The sequence below is a fragment of the Armigeres subalbatus genome, chromosome 3, assembly GCF_024139115.2.
Source record: "Armigeres subalbatus isolate Guangzhou_Male chromosome 3, GZ_Asu_2, whole genome shotgun sequence".
Lineage (NCBI taxonomy): Eukaryota > Metazoa > Arthropoda > Insecta > Diptera > Culicidae > Armigeres > Armigeres subalbatus.
The window spans coordinates 253,115,504-253,132,889 of record NC_085141.1 but is presented as its reverse complement, the minus strand read 5'-3'; the positions used below and the strand labels follow the sequence as shown (position 1 = coordinate 253,132,889).

Sequence of the window (17,386 nt, the reverse complement as noted above, 5' to 3'; positions counted from 1 at the left end):
AAACAATCCATCTTTTCTTTATGTCTTGTTCTAGTTTGTTTGTTTATACTTCACCTATCTCTCTCGAAGTATAAAAGTCTCTCATTTTTTTTCTTCCTTCTTTTGCCTTTGTTTTCTTATTTCACATACTTTGCCCATCTCCGTCAAAGTACATTTCTTGTTTTTATGGTTTCCTTTTTTCGAAGCTCCGTCTATCTCCACCGAAGCTTCTTTCTGGCCATTTACATTTCTACTTCGCCCATCTCCGTCGAAGTAGAATTATTCCTTTCGTTTCCCATCTTTTCTCTCTATTCCCCTACCTGCTGCGCCATGTCGCGACCGAACAATCTAAGTTCCGAATGAGGGAGGAATATCAGTTATCCGCCTCTATCGGAACTGATTCTGCTACCTCCGATGGCAATCCAAAGGCAGAGTAGAAAGCGGTGCTACCCGCTTACTCTCCAATGGCTACCATCGGGAAACTCTGCTTCCTCCGGTGACATTTTGACCAGCAGAGGGCGGTGCCACCCGCTTGCTCACTGGTCTTGTAATGTCACCGGGAACTGCTCCGCTGGAACCTACTCCTGTAGGTCGCATCCTGGTCCTGGATGCCTCCTTGCCGGTCCACCTGCGATGTGCCTCTATCACATCTGCCGAATAAACTCAAAATTTTCTGGTCAATTTTCCCATATCTATAGACATATGAGACATGTCACGCTAGTGATGGATAGGTAAGCTCATACAACTTTTCAGCGCTCTGTTGCCACATTTTCGAATACACTGGTTATTAGCGTGGCGTCGTAATAAATTACCTACATGATAGCTTTCCAAAGCTTTATGCATTTATAGACTATGTCATATTATTTTTTTTATTTGAAAGTTAATTTGTTTCTTTTTGATGCTTTTTTTTATTCACTTTCTGGCTATTACTACAGTTGTTTCTCAGGTAATCGCAACGGACACTTAACATAACAGTGTCAATGAAAATCTCACCCACCGTATACACTTGCCATGATAAAGACTCTCCATGTACTCAGTGACTCCGGTTACCTCTCACTAATACAATCGAGCACTGCTGTCATTTCGCGAAAAGCACGTAGTTTTGTTTTGAGCGGGAAATTTCTGCCTATCTTATAACACGGCGGCTATCTTGACGTTTACCTTCGCAGTCGAGCCTGCGAGTGTAAGACCGCCGCAGCATTCTATAAAAAGATAAGCGCGACAATACTCGGTTCACACCTAGAGGCGCGCGCATCGCTTACCTTTGGATTTGACATCTCACACTAGCGCCTTCTGTTGACATTGTTGTACTAAATAACATTTCGTGTAACATGCACGCGAGATGGTGATAAAGTAACTGGGCGATGCATTTTTCAGGAAATTATTCTAACTGTTACGTCTGTTTGTCTGTGCATCTACCCACACAACAAAATCTCATATCTCATTCCAGCAAAATAGTTTGCTGGTTGTAAACCTGCAATGCAGCTGTTTGCTGAAATCCAGCAATCCAGCTTTCCACGCTCACCATAATGGCGGCTGCTATAAATAAATCTGACAGTAACTGCTTCCGACGCTTAACTTTTTCCGAAGCTGTTCGTTCCTAATACTTGTGACAGATATATGATGCGAAAATCACTGTACAGCATAAAATCATATATCTGTCACCCAGAATCACGGTGGTATTACCCAAGCAATGATTATTCTACGCTGATACGTACCCTCACTCACAAAAAACTCCGCATTATATTCATGAGTTTACACATGGATTTTTGCAATGGGGGTAGCGAAATGGATTCCATATTTTCGACACATATATTCCATGCGTCCACATGCATTGCATGTACGTTCACACATACTTTCCATGTGGGTCATAGTATCCATGTGTGAATTTGTATGCAAATAAGTATGTGCCGACGCATGATATGCATATTTCAAAATACATGGATTTTTGCCATGAAGTATGTGTCGATTTTCCTGAGTGTAGTAGTGCGCTAGTCTAATTAGGCCCTAATTAGACTAGCGCGCCACTAGCGAAGTTAGGTTTAACGTACGTATTGCGAGAAAAATCCAACTTCGCTAGTCCCGTATTCCGGTTTTCAACTTAATCGAGTATATAACCACCGACAAACCTATTGAGATAGGCAGAGTTGGTAGTAAAACAGGTCTGGTTTGTGTAACGGTAACAATGGAAGTGACATAATTTTATTCTTTCAAGTTCTAGCCTACTACAGTAATTGTTATTTAATGTTGCTAGCTCATAGCGCTCGGTTGCTATTCAACACCCCTTCTCAACCGAACAGCCTTAACTTAGTTCTCAATTTCTCAAACGGTCCACGCGCCAATCCTTTAGTGAACAGGTCTGCTAACTGCTCATTTGTAGGTATATAGTGTCCCAGCAAGGAAGGTTACTCTAACTTTAGCATAATGTGCACCTAACCTGTGAGATAGTTACACTAACATTCTCTCTAACGGTTAGGGTAAAGTGAGGCTAAAGTTACGCTAGAATGACACACTTTTGTTAGGTATGTTTATGCTTGGTGCATAATTCCATCTAACCTGTTACACTCACGTTACATCAACGTTAGATATGTTTCGCTTTGGGCGATTAGGCAGCGGTTAGGGTTGTTTTAAAACGGATTTCATGTTGATTTATTTACACCCAGCTGTCATCGGAGGCAGAATATATATGTACTAGTAAAAGTACATATACATAACTGCCTCGAATGGCAGTTGGATGTAAATAAGTTATCAATAAAGAAAAGGATCGTGGAAAATTATATATTTAGCAACTAAATAGTACGGAACCCCTACATTACAGCGTTTTGAATTTTCGACAGAACATCCGTGCTGTCCCGAGGCCAAGTTCCGTTCCGGTGCAGCTTGCGGGCCGTTGCCGCAGGAGAATAGTTAGTGAAAGTGCACATCTATGACACAGCTTGTGTCGATGTTGAGGATCCCACGATCCATCCAGCAACCCGGATACGATCGCATTCCAGTACGCAATACAAATCTCGGATCATCGGATGCTGCACTTGAGGTGGTTCAGGCGTAACCCGTAGTCCACGACCGGCAAGCAGATAGATCCACAGCATTCCAGATATTCGATTGCGCCAACCACTGTAAAAGCAAAACAAATAATTATTTCATAGTTACTAATTTGTTAACAAGTTCCGTCTCACCTGTCTTATCCAGTTTGAGCTTGGAATACTCGGCCGGGTTGATGTCGATCGGATAGTGGGTGCGTGGCAGTGTTGTGCTCGATGTAGGTGCCGGGCTCTGATGGCCGGTGAGGGCTGCTATTGCCGATGCTGGTGCGCCACCCGGACCAGCTTGAGTCATTTTCAGCAGCTGTCGCATACGCCGTACACTTGGCGAACGAATTGACGACGGCCCAATATGTTGCGAGGACATAGACCGTACCGGCGGTGAATATATGAAGGTACCACCGGCTGCTGAAGATGTTTTCGGTGTTCTTAAGGTCCATGGACTGGCGGCCAAACGCTGGCGAAGATCTCTAGGCTCCCTTCAGATGGGCAGTGCGTACTTGGGAGCTGAAAGGATTTCATCGCTTTCGTCCTGCAGACGGTCAGCTACACGGCTCTGGAGACCCATACATGCCCCGGGTCGAACGCGCGGGATTGAGTTAAAGTTGGCAAATTCTGGACCACCTCCAAGGGTTTGAGTGCTGTCTCGAGCTTTCGTGTATGCCATGGCCGGGTGGGCCACGATCCGATGATGGCTTCCGTATCGCTCGAGTAATCCAACGCCGGTCGGTTCATCGGTTGCTGCGCTTCATACGTTTCACACATGGCCCGTAGTCCATGACCGTAAGCAGATGGATCCACAGCATTCCGGATATTCCGATTGCGTCAATCACTGTTAGAAGAAAAGCAAAACAAATAATTAATTCATAGTAACTAATTTGTTAACATGTTCCGTCTCACCTGTCTTATCTAGCTTGAGCTTAGAATACTCGGCCGGGTTGATGTCGATCGGGTTGTGGGTGCGGGGCAGTTTTGTGCTCGGTGTAGGTGCCGGGCTCTGATGGACGGTGAGGGCTGCCAATGCCGATCCTGGTGCGCCACCCGGACCAGCTTGAGTCATTTTCAGCAGCTGTCGCATACGCCGGACACTTGGCGAACGAATTGACGACGGCCCAATATGTTGCGAGAACATAGACCGTACCGGCAATGAATATATGAAGGTACCACCGGCTGCTGAAGATGTTTTCGGAATCTTAAGACCGATGGACTGGCGGTCAAACGCTGGCGAAGATCTCGAGGCTCCCTTCAGATGGGCAGTGAGTACTTGGGAGCTGAAAGGTTTCCGTCGTTTTCGTCCTGCAGACGGTCAGCGATACGGCTCCGGAGACCCATACGGGACCCGGGTCGATTCCTTCAGGAGCTCCTTCGAAGATTCCTGCAGCAGTTCCTTCAGAGATTCCTCCAGGAGCTCCTTCGGCTCCAGGGATTCCTATAGATATTCCTCCAGAAGTTTCATCAGAGACCCCTCCAGAAGTTCCTTCAGAGATTCCTACATGATTTTTTTTCGGAGATTCCTACATGGATTCCTTCGGAGATTCATCCGACAGTTCCTTCGAAGATTCTTGCAGAAGATCATTCGGAGATTCCCGCAGGAGTTTCTTCGGAGCTTCTTGAAAGAATTCTTGGAAGATTTTTCCAGGAAATTCGTCTGAGATACCTTCAGGAAACCCTTCTAAGATTCCTCCAGGAAATCCTTCTGAGGAAGAAAGCCGTCGGAGATACCTCCAGAATTTCCATCGGAGATTCCCTCAGGTGTTTCTTCGGAGATTCCTTCAAATATTTCTGCAGCAGTTCCCTCGGAGATTTGTCCAGGATTTCCAGATTCCTCCATGAGTTCCTTCGTAGATTCCTCCAGAACTTCCATCGGAGATCCCCTCAGGTGTTCCTTCGGAGATTCCTTCAGGAGCTCCGTCAGCGATTACTCCAGGGATTCTTATGAAGATTCCTCCAGAAGTTTCATCGGAGACCCCTCCAGTAGCTCCTTCGGAGATTCCTACATGGGCTCTTTCGGAAATTTCTACATGGATTCCTTCGAAGTTTCATCCAAGAGTTCCTTCGAAGATTCTTGCAGAAGATCATTCGGAGATTCCTGCAGGAGTTCCATCGGAGATTCCTGCAGCAGTTTGTTCGGAGATTTCTCCAGGAGCACTTTCGGCGATTCCTCCAGGGATTCTTATGAAGATTCCTCCAGAAGTTTCATCGGAGACCCGTCAAGAAGTTCCTTCGGAGATTCCTACATGAGTTCTTTCGGAGATTTCTACATGGAATCCTTCGGAGATTCATCCAACAGTTCCTTCGAAGATTCTTGCAGAAGATCATTCGGAGATTCCTGCAGGAGTTCCATCGGAGATTCCTGCAGCAGTTTCTTCGGAGATTCCTCCAGGAGCACTTTCGGCGATTCCTCTAGGGATTCTTATGAAGATACCTCATGAAGTTTCATCGGAGACCCGTCAACAAGTTCCTTCGGAGATTCCTACATGGAATCCTTCGGAGATTCATCCAAGAGTTATTTTGAAGATTCTTGCAGAAGTTCACTCGGAGATTCCTGAAGCAGTTCCTTCAGAGATTCCTGGAGGAGTTTCTTCGGAGATTCTTGCAAGAACTCCTGGAAGATTTTTCCAGGAAATCCGTCTGAGATACCTTCAGGAAACCCTTCTAAGATTCCTCCACGAAATGCCTCTGAGGAAGAAAACTCTTCAGGAGTTCCTTCGCAGATTCCTCCAAAAGTTCCATCGGAGATTCCCTTAGGAGTTCCTTCGGAGATTCCTCCATGAGTTTATTCGGAGATTCCTGCAGAACTTCCATCGGAGATCCTCTCAGGTGTTTCTTCGGAGATTCATTCAGGAGCTCCTTCGAAGATTCCTGCAGCAGTTCCTTCGGAGATTTGTTCAGGATTTCTTCCGGAGATTCCTCCATGAGTTCCTACGTAGATTCCTCCAGGAATACGTAGATTTTCCAGGAAATCCGTCTGAGATACCTTCAGGAAACCCTTCTGAGATTTCTCCAGGAAATCCTTCTGAGGAAGAAAACTCTTCAGGAGTTCCTTCGGAGATTCCTCCAAGAATTATTTCGGAGATGCTCCCAGGAATTCATGCGGTGATTCCCACAGGAATCCCTACTGAGATTCCTTCAGGAGTTCTTTGAGAGATTCCTCTAGGAGTTCCTTCAAAGGTTCCTCCAGGAGTTCCTTAGGATATTCTTCCAAGAACCATTTCCAGAGGAATGGGAACCTTGGGAATCATTCCCAGAGGAACTGCTGAATCCTTAGAAACTCTTGGAGCATTTCACGAAGGAACTGCTGGAGCAAATCCCAGATGAATTTCTGGAAGGATTCGCAGAAGATATCCTGGAGGAACTTTGGAATAAACTCCCGGAGGAACTTTCGGAGTAATTCTCAGAAGGAATGCTGAAGGAATTCCGAGAGGAACTCCTGCAGAAATTTCCAGATGAATTTCTGGTAAAATCCCCAAAGGAACTGGAGGAATTCCCAATTTAATTTCTAAAGGAACTCCAAATGAGTATCTGGGGTTATCCCAGTGGAACTCCTAGAGGAACTTAGGAACTTTTGGAGTAATTCCCAAAGGAACTTCAGTAGGAAGTTCGACAGCCGGCTGGCAAGAGTTTAAATTAGAAACACATAAACAACATATGCTATTGGTCTAATTGCCAGCTTGAGGCAAACCTCCATGACCTACCTAACCACTAACTCTGTAGAACTTATGAGGGCGTCGCCAAGTCGGGGGCCTCTCACTAAGTAAGTTTTACATCAACATTTCCTTCCCTATCCCTAGTTACGGTAAAGATGGGCGTGGCCGGGAGTAGTAATCCTCATGCTTTTGTCATTTTTATCTTAGATTGAAATCAAGGATTACTTCCCACCTTGATTTCTGATAGCAATCTGGATAAGGATTATAAAAGAAACATGAGTATCACTAGTGTCCAATCTACGAAGTATACCGTAACAACGCTAACGCTAATTCCCAAAGGAACTTCTGTAGCAAGACCCAGAGGAACTGCTGGAGGAATTCCCATAGGAACACCTGGAGGAATTCCTACACGAAATTGAAGCAATTCCCAGAGTAACTCCTGGAGGAATTTGAAGCTGAAGGAATTCCCAGAGGAACTTCTGTGGCAATTCCCATAGGAACTGCTAGATGAAATCCCAGAAGAACTGCTGGAGGAATTCCCAATTGAATTTCTTAGAACTCCTGGAGGGACTCCAAATGAGAGTCTGGGGTTATTCCCAGTGGAACTCCTTGAGGAACTTAGGAACTTATGGAGCAATTCCCAGAGCAATTTTTGTAGCATTTCCCAGAGGAACTGCTGGAGCAATTCCTAGAAGAACTGCTGGAGGAATTTCCAGAGGAACTGTTGGGGAGATTCTCGGAGGAACTCCTGGATGAATTCCCAGATAAATTTCTGGTGGGATCCCCAAGGAAACTTTTGCAGCAATTCTCAGAGGAGCTGATGGTGGAATTCCTAGTGGAACTCCTGGAGGAATTCTTAGAAACGCTTGGAGCATTTCCCGGAGGAACTGTTGGAGTAAATATTAGAGGAAATGCTAAAGGAACATGCAGATGAATTTCTGGTGTAGTTCCCAGAGGATCTCCTGAATAAATTCTCAATTCAATTTCTAGGAACTCCAAATGAGTTTCTAGGGTTATTCCCAGTAGGAACTTAGAAACTTTTGCAGCAATTCCCAGAGAAACTTCTGGAGCGGTTCCCAGAGAAACTGCAGGAGGAATTCCCAGAGGAACTGCTGGGGGAATTCCCAGATGAACTCCTGGAGGAATTCTTAGAAACTCTTGGAGCATTTACCAGAGGAACTGCTGGAGGAAATGCCAGAGGAACTTCTGGATGGAATCCCAGAGGAACTGCTAGAGGAAATTCCAGAGGAACTGCTGGAGGAAATCCAAGAGGAACTGCTGGAGGAAATCCAAGAGGAACTGCTGGAGGAAACCCCAGAGGAACTGGTGGAGGAATTCCCAGATTAATTTCTGGTGGAGTTCCCGGAAGAATTCTCAAATGAATTTCTGGAGAAATTCACAGAAAATCTCCTGGACGAACTTTTAGAGCAACTCCCATGGGGACTTTTTGAGCAATGGACCAATCAATAAGCAAAAACTGCCGCTATGAAATGGGCAGGTCGCGCCACCGTAGACATGTTCTGTCAAAGACACACGAATAGAAATATGCGTATACTGCAGTGTCGCCGTTGTTTTGATGCGGTGAGTGCAAAATGAGTTACCTTGATTGATCCATTTCCAGAAGGACTGCTGAAGCAATTCTCAGAGGAAATGCTAGACGAATTGCAAAAAAAAGTCTGGAGGAATTCGCAATTGAATTTCCAGGAACTCCAAATTACTTACTTTTGGAGCAATTCCCAGAGGACTTTCATGAGCGATTCGAAGCTATTCCCGAAGGAGTTCGCGGAGAAATTCCCGAAGGATTTCCCGCCAGAATTCCCGTAGGAACTCCCAGAGAAATTCCCGAAGAAATTCACGAAGGAATTCCCAGAGGCGTTCCTCCGGGAATACCTTCAAGAATTTCTCGAGAAAATCCTTCGGAAATTTTTCCAGGAATTTCATCGGGATTTCGAAGGGAATTCAATCGAATTCTTATAAGGGTTTGCTATAGGAATCTATTGAAATCCCAAAAGAATCTCGGTAAAATATTGATGAATATGGATTTCCGAAAGTCGGTTAAAATTTTTACCGAAATCTCGGCTGTTTGATTCTTGACGAAATTGTTGCTGAATTCGGAAAAATAATTTAAGAGTATTGCACTCCCAGAAGAACTTCTATTTGAGTTCCACAAGAATTGTCATCGAAATCTTGGAAATATTTCCGTCAGAATCCTAATTATTTTTCCTAAGTAATCTTAAAAAGATTCCCATCGGAGTCCCAGAAGAACCCCATCGGATTACCAAAAGATTCCAATCGAAATCTTTAATTTTCCGTCGATATCCCAAAAATTTTCCTCGATATCCCAACAACAGGATTCCCATCCAAAACCCAGAATGATTCCCATCGAATCCCCAAGAGCGTTTGCTATCAAAATATTCCGTCTATTTTATAATTCTTTATTAAAGTAATCTTTTAATTTGGAATTAAGTCCATCACTGGCAATATTCCCGTCGGTACCCCAAAAGTTATCCTTTTGTGATCCCAAAAAAATCTTTTCGCAATCCCAAAATGATTCCCATTGAAATCTCAGAAGTATTTCCGATGAAATATTAAAAGTATTGCTTTCGAAATCCCAAAAGGATTCCCATCGACACTTCAGAAGGATTTCCGTTGAAATATCGGAAGTATTTCCGTCGACATCCCAAAAGTTTTCTTTTCGAAATTCCAAAAGAATTCCCATTGAGACCTTCGAAACATTTCCATTGGAATCCTAAGAGGTTTCATTTCGAAATCTTGGAAGTATTCTTGTCAAAATCTCAGAGCTTAAATCTCGGAATTACTCCCGTCGATATCCCAAAAATTATCTCTTCGTAACCCTAAAAAAGTCCCAAGAGGGTTTGTATCAGATTCTCAAGGGTTCGTATTAAAATTTCGGAAGTATTTCCGTCGAAATCTCAAAAGTATTGCCTTCGAAATCCCAAAAAGATTCCTATCGACACTCCAGAAGGGTTTCCGTTGAAATCTCGCAAGTATTTCCGTCGAAATCCCAAATGTTTCCTTAGAAATCCAAGAAAGACTTCCGTAGGAATTCCCTTAAAAATCTCAAAAAGATTCCTTTCAAAATCTCAGAAGTATTTCCGTAGGAATTTCAGAAACTTTGATCTTTTAGTAATCCTAAAATTATTCCCATCAGGAACCCAGATGGATTCTTAGAATCCCGGGTTTTCTATCGAAATATCTAATCAAAAGTCCCAGAGTATCGAAAATCCCAGGATTTCAATAGAAATTCCAGAGGATTCCTATCGAAATCCCAAAAGTGTTCGTTTGGAGCCAACAATTGAAATGTTACAGCCGTAATTTGCCCTAAGACCAACACCAAATGTGACGAAAATAATAAATCATTCACAAAAAGGTACTACTCACTTGAACCGATTCGGATTGGCTTCAAATTACTTCCTCAGTCGACCGCTGATCTTCCGCTTTGAGGCAAGCGTTTGCTTCTCTGGTGCATTGTCGCTGTTCCTCAAGATGATTCTGCCCCTGAAGCCACAATGATGTTATTTATCAGCGCCAACGACATTTTTTGTAGCACCGGCTTTCAAAAGTCAAATCGATAATCTTCCTGTAGGCCCTGCTCTGGTTAAAAACATATCCGATCCGACGGAGATACAACCCGGAACGACATGCAAACATGGCGGTTGCACTTACTCGAGGGAACCAAAAACGACCAAAATGTGTGTTTCATCCGGGGTGCCAATCTTCCAAGAGGGCCTTAAGTTTGGGTCCTGCTGCCAGAAGCGAACGTCAGATTTTACGGCCTTCATGATTCAGGTGGGTTGCGAAAACGGTAATCACAAATGGACCAGTGACGGTGCCGTATGGATTGGCACCAATCGTTGTGCATTGTCGCTGTTCCTCAAGATGATTCTGCTCCTGAAGCCACAATATTATTTATCAGCGCCAACGGAGATGCTTGCTCCTTTTTTACTAGCCGGCTCAGTCTCCGGAGCAGGGTCCTCCTACACAATATCAGCATCATAGAATGCATTGGTCTGGTCGATGGTGGTAACTGCAAATAAATTAAAAACAAAAACTATTTGATTATGACACTCTTGAAGCAATCAATGTATAGCAATCAACCTTTTTGATAGTATAGAAAATAATCGAAGACGAGGATCCGAAAAGGAACGCCGACATTTTTGCTGCAGCACTAAGTGCTAATGGTACCGTGGCGGGAGAGAACTGCATCAGGGCATTGGTCCCAGCGAGAATATTCTCAACTTCTCCACAGCAACCTTTGGAGGATGTTTTGCACTATGTATTTAATATTTACTCCGGATGCACATCTCCTGATGAGCATAAACACGCGAATAAAGGAAGCCCGCTGTCTCGAACTGCTTAGAATCCCCCTGCTAGGGAACGCACAATCTCGCGCATAATAAATGACCGTTCAAACACGCGATTACGGTTTTTTCCGCTAATTGAGCTCTGAATATTGTTTTTGATTTCCACTGCCTCGCGGAGCCGTTGTCATTGTCGAACAAGAACTGGAAGAAGAAAAACGGTATCAGCATAAAAGCATGAACATGGTTATGTTTTTTTAAAGAGCATATCTAACCTACCTAACCAGCATCTAACATCTCACAAATTGTTTTCTGGGGTATCTTGAAAAGTCCCTCTTGTAGTTTATCCCGAATAAAGTTGTAGCGGATGTCCACATGCTTCATTCTTTTATGGTCCCATGGTTCTTCGGCGATAGAAATACATGACTGATTGTCTTCAAATAGCGGTACAGCATGTTGTAATTTGATTCCAAATTCCAGAATAAGATTTCGTAACCAAATTGCTTCACATACACAGAAAAAACGAATATTGTTATAATTAAAAATGTTGTACTTTGTAACTGAAGAGTAAGTATTTTTCTTTAAAATAAAAGTCAAACCGCTTTCAACCAAAGTATTGTATTTGATTTGAAAGTATTCTTCCCTTGTTGAAAGTGTGAATTTAAAAGTTTTCTCTTTCAACTTGAGAATTGTAGAACTGTCAAATTAGCTTGCATGGCTGGCATAGAACAAAGAAAAAAACTCAACTTTGGATCACTATGGGATGGCTCAACACAAAAAACTCATAAGAAATAAGAAAACAATATTTACTCTAATATGTATTTCAACTATACTGCCGGCTACGCATAATTGTCCCATGTTACCTTTGATGAAAAAATCCAAACTCGAGTCAATTTGTCCCACTAATTTCGGAATCGATTGGATCTCGAAATTTAACAAATGTTTTTGGGATGTTATGAGCGTATGCAACACTTTTCCAGGACATAAAACGAATCATTACTTATTTAAACGATTTTCAGCTTCATTATCATCAAACAACAACTTCATTTTTTCAGTGGGACAAATTGACTCGAGTTTGAATTTTTTCATCAAAGGTAACATGGGACAATGATGCGTAGAACGGCAGTATAGCTCATTGCTCGATTCAAAGCATCACAATTTTTTAAATGCTGTAATCAAGTCTATAATACCTTTATATAAATATACATACAACAATTTGAAATGTATAATGTGCACGAGTAAATACAATTTTGACCATCAACTGATTTGCTGTAGGTCCACAATGCAACGAGACTGTCTCGGTCTTGGTGGTCTCGGTCTTCTGTTGACATTCACATCAACAGTAAATATTTAATAACAAGTTTATCACCGCGCGAAAACTCGTTAAAAATGTCTTCAAATCTACTTCGTTGTGCCTCCGATAAAAAGGCAGACGATTCGGTTTCGATTCATCCTATCGAGCCATTTTTTATAAGGTAAGTAAACATACATCTTGCTGAATGTGCTGCTGTCCGAGGTTCAGTTTCGAGAAGGTTTTACCCTTGGTTTTACCTCATATTGTTTTGTTTATCATTGCAGAAACTCCATGCTTCTGATGCTTCTTCCCAGAAATCCGGACAAACATGAGGATGGGGCAAGTGTTCTTTGAGCGGAAATTCCTTAAACAGGTATACGCGTAATTTAAATTCTCTTTAACCATTCTAAATTAAAAAAAATATACCGCAACCGTTTACAGGCTAAAGTGATGGAGATTGAAATGTAGTGGTGGGCGTGACGTGAGAACGGCCAGGAGGAACCGACGATATCCTGTATTATATAGGAATAATGTAGATCACCGTGAACATCAAGCGCAATTAATGCATGATAGTGACAAAAAGATAATCCGGTTTAATCTGTTCCTGTAAAATTTCTACTATGTCCAGATGTAAATAAAAATATTCGTTCCATTTCAAAATCCAATATTGTCATGCATAGATTTTGAATAGTTTGTGAGTCTAAAATTAACTTCTATATTTCAAAGACAAAAGAGCTTGCAAAAGAGTCGTTTTTGGACTTACAGACTTTTCAAAATGTAGATATGCCTGATTTGTTTTTTATTTACAAGAATCAAAACTGCTTGCAAAACTGCCATAGTTCAATCTAAAAATATTAAACTTTTAATTTTACAGCGTATCTGACATTTCTGCTACATTGTTTTGAAAGTTGAAACTTTTAATTCCAGAGTAGACAACAACTTTCGAAGCCTCGTTCGAAACAAAAGTTTGTCAACTTTTATTCTGAATGTTCGCGACTCTCTACGAAAAAGAACCAACGCAACTTTTTATTTTAACCAACGGTTTTTTTAATTTGACAAATGGTTTTTCTTTCTGTGTATGGCATTGCTAAGTGCAACGTACTCAGCCTCCGTCGAAGAAAGGGCTACTGTATTCTGCTTCCGGGTCATCCATGAAACTGTCGCATCGAAAACTTGGAAAACGTTTCCAGAAATTGATTTACGGTCATCTGGATCATTACCCCAGTCAGCGTCAGCGTATCCCTTGAGTGGTTCCGAATTATCGTTCGCCTGAAATACTAAGCCATGATCCACAGTCCCTTTCAAGTAACGAAGAATACGTTTGAGATGAATCCAGTGTACATTCGTAGGTGCAGATTGAAACTTGCTGAAATAGTTGACGGCTGCACTGATGTCCGGTCTTGATGAAAGTGCTAGATATGTCAAACATCCTATCAACTCACGGTATGGTTCAGAAGTGACAGGTTCATCTTGACGTCTTGCTAATTTATAGTTTGCATCCAACGGCGTACACTGAGATAATTCTGCATCTAAAATTTATGTGCACTGCACATATATTTTTGCAATCAAGCTTTGCATATGTACTATATTAGTCTTGCACATAAAATGAGAAACTCTGCTACTCTTATATTTTACATGCACGCACAAATATAATTTAAATGTAAGGTCAATATTTATTATAGATTTAAATTAATATGTTTTATGTGCAGTAATAATAATAATTATATGAGTTGTTTTTAAAGCTGGTCCAATCTTATTATGTTTTTTTTGTAAATAATTTGTAAGAAAAGATAAAATACAAATAAAATATATTTATTTACCTTTCAGACATTTACAAGAACTTTGCGTAGTAAAATATAACGATCTAATCATGCATTAAACGCAAGGTTGACGTTCCGCTCCGTGGTGAATGTTGGGAACGGAAACGATGGTGCCGAAATGGATCTTCTTAATGAACAAAAATCATTCACTGCAGTCGGTGCTTATTGATCCAGTTCTACACCGTAACGATCTGCGCCGATCCGTCCAAAATGATCACCGCTCCGTCAACAGTGATGTGCCGTGGGATGTCCCAGCAGATTTATCCGATGTTCTCGCAGTCAATGCTCTCCCCCGTGCTGCAAATTGTGATGCCGCCCTTGCGCTACTGCACCAGAAAATGTCACTGCGTAGCAGCCTGCGTGCATTTAGCCGGAATAGAACAGCATCCGCTAGGTGGTGATGTGTACAATTTATTTATTTATATGAATGTTAATTTTTCTTCATCTTCACTTACCTCCATCAGTGTGAGCCAAGATTTGGGATGTTGTTTTTTCCTGATTGAACATACTCGAAGCTGAGTGGGCCCACCGTACTTCAGTAGCGGTGGCATAAGCGGTAATCGCGACATTCATGGTCTTTGCCACTGCTGCTGCTGCTGGTGGAGCCAGCTTCGCACTGCCCATTTTTCCCCGACGAACTTAATTCACTTTTGCACTTTTTCAAAGTCAAATAGGCTGTGAGCAGGCTGGTCATGTATCTATAGTAATTAAGTTACAAAACTATTTTGCTTTTGTTAAAAGGAACTTTCGCACACGCCTGGTCGGAAAAGAAAAAATCGAACAATTGAACAATTGAACAAAAAGCACACCCTTCACGACGAACGACGGCACCTTCACTTTTGCAGGGTGGATTAAGTCGAACCGAACGAGGTGTCCAACAGATTTATCCGACGCCGCACGACAAATCTTGATACCGCGCAAGAGTTCCTGTCGTTCCAGCGCCAGGAAGCCCATCACCGTGTAGCAGGCACGAATGCTGAGTGGGACCGTCGTACTTTGGAAGCAAATTTTGGTTTGCTCCGTCACCATGTTGGTGATTTTTAAACAATAAATATTAATTTAAACGCTAATGTATTTCATGTGCGTGTATTGATATTTGATTTATTATTGGTCGTTGCACTTAAAATTTACTTGCTATTTAAATAAATGGTAAATGTGTGGCATTTAAATTCTATTAACAATAAATACATTTCAAATGCTGCACATAAAACCGAGTTGAGGGCAGTATGCTTGCTTCTATATAGTTAGTGCACATAAAAAATATTGTTGATTTGATCTCAGTGTAGATATTGGTTTGCATTCACCAGAGTCTATTATATAGAGTTGCGCAAAGAGGATCTTCTTACTCTTATTCTGAATGATGCTCTTGTTATTATGTTGAAAACTTTCATTTTTGTTCAACCCTTCAAGTGACTTCACGGGAGTGATCACTTCTAAAGCTTTTTAATTCGATAATCAAAATCACCTACAGAGTGCAAACACGTGAGTTTCTTGTTGCAACTTTATTGGGGGGTGTATTGAAGTTTTTTGAAGCTGTTTCTAGAACAAATCTAATACATTTCATTTAATGCGTTTTAATTTGCCATAATAATCATCAGGTGATAACAATACTTTCGCCTTACCAACAAGCATTTGTTTACTTTGCTCGATAGGTAGACGGTTTGACAGTTCAATAGGTAGATTTGGCTTCACTCTTTGCGTAACTCTATATATAATAGACTCTGGCATTCACTCATACCAAAACGTCGCAACAGGTCCTTGACATACTTTGGTTGACTTATCTTCAAAGTTCTTTCATCTTGATCTCGATCAATCTTTAGACCTAGGAAAAACTTCAATTCTCCAACGTCAGTCATTTCGAATTTTGATGCGAATTTATTCTTCATATCTTTTATCAAGTTCAAACGGTTAGACACAAGGATGATGTCATCGACATAGAGAAGAATATATATCACGTCCCCTTGTTTTCTCCACGAGTAGAGGCAGCTATCCAAATTTGATCTTTTGAATCCAAGCTGCAACATAAAGTTGTGAAACTCCGAATTCCAGCTTCGAGGAGCTTGCTTCAGTCCATAGAGTGATTACTTCAGTCGGCACACAAGACTTGGATCTGTTTTCCCAAACCCCTCTGGTTGATGCATAAATATTTCCTCTTTCAATGTTCCGTTGAGGAACGCGGTTTTTACATCCATTTGGTGGATATGGTACTTCATTTGATTTGCCACTGCTAATAGCACACGTACTGTTGTTCCCTTGGCTACTGGTGCATACGTCTCGTCATAATCGAAGCCTTTCTTCTGAGAATAACCCTTGGCAACCAAACGAGCTTTATAACGGTCGATATTTCCAGCTTCGTCTTTTTTGATTTTGAATACCCATCGACAATCGACAATATTCTTTCCTTGGAGTTTCGGAACTAGCTCCCACGTTTTATTTTTATGCAACGACTCCAGCTCACTTTTGATGGCATCCTTCCAATGGTTCCAGTCGTTCCGTTTCTGCAGCCCAATGATCGTACTTGGCAAGTCATCCACGAACGTTTCAGCATTCAGCGCAAAAGCCATCGTCGAATCAGTATAGTCGTTATTGGATTTACCTGAGAAACATTCTGCAGCAGTAGATGCTCTCGAACCGGTAATAAAATCTAGTAACTTACCGGGAAGTCTGCGCTCCCGTCCGCTTCGCCTCGTGAGTGTGTTTGCAGAGCAATCATCACGTTCTGATTGCGAAGGAGCGCGTCGTTTGTTGAGTCATTGATACTGTCCTCGTCATCAGAAGTTAGGTAATCTTCTACTTGTTCATGCTCTTCATCAGTTTGATTATTTGTCAGTTCCACAATATCTTGGTTATCAGGATTTGGTTGCAATTCTTCAACTTCTTCTGATATTTCTGATTCCGTATATCTTTTATATAACATCTGGTGTTCATGTTGAGTACCACATTGGCTCTCATCGAATATCACGTCTCTTGATATGAAAATCTTCTTCTTGCGTGAATCCCAAATTCTATATCCATTCGTGGTGTAGCCGACCATGATGTTTTTCTCCGATCTCGAATCCAACTTACCACGCTTCTCTTTTGGTACTAAGGTGTACGCCACCGACCCGAAAATTCGCATTTTATCAATATTGGGCTTCTTGCCGCACCATGCTTCAAATGGTGTTATTTTGTTTTCTAGAGCTGATGTCGGACTTCGATTACTCACATAAGCTGCAGTTAATACTGCCTCGCCCCACATGGATTTAGGCAAACTGGCATCATAAATCATTGACCGCGATTT

At 42.0% G+C, this 17,386-nt stretch overlaps 1 protein-coding gene and 1 long non-coding RNA gene across 2 annotated transcripts; both read right to left on the bottom strand.

Moving 5' to 3' along the window:
* Nucleotides 1–2,771: 2,771 nt before the first annotated feature.
* On the bottom strand, nucleotides 2,772–8,741 carry LOC134228109 (uncharacterized). Its single transcript, XR_009983835.1, has 3 exons — nucleotides 3,924–8,741; nucleotides 3,159–3,855; nucleotides 2,772–3,096 (listed from the first exon to the last, which is right to left on the bottom strand). It is a non-coding gene; the product is annotated as an uncharacterized LOC134228109 (long non-coding RNA).
* Nucleotides 8,742–14,021: 5,280 nt separating this feature from the next.
* LOC134228107 (uncharacterized) lies at nucleotides 14,022–15,118 on the bottom strand. Its single transcript, XM_062709891.1, has 2 exons — nucleotides 14,562–15,118; nucleotides 14,022–14,496 (listed from the first exon to the last, which is right to left on the bottom strand). Exons 1-2 carry the CDS (start codon nucleotides 14,728–14,730, stop codon nucleotides 14,321–14,323), a joined length of 345 nt encoding a protein of 114 aa, XP_062565875.1. The 5' UTR covers nucleotides 14,731–15,118; the 3' UTR covers nucleotides 14,022–14,320.
* Nucleotides 15,119–17,386: the final 2,268 nt, after the last annotated feature.

Bases quoted from the DNA above. Each gene is read 5' to 3' on its own strand.
- LOC134228107 (XM_062709891.1), bottom strand. From the start codon at position 14,730: ATGGGCAGTGCGAAGCTGGCTCCACCAGCAGCAGCAGCAGTGGCAAAG. The intron at 14,497-14,561 runs GTAAGTGAAGAT...ATCACCACCTAG, and splicing joins CTTGGCTCACACTGATGGAG to CGGATGCTGTTCTATTCCGG.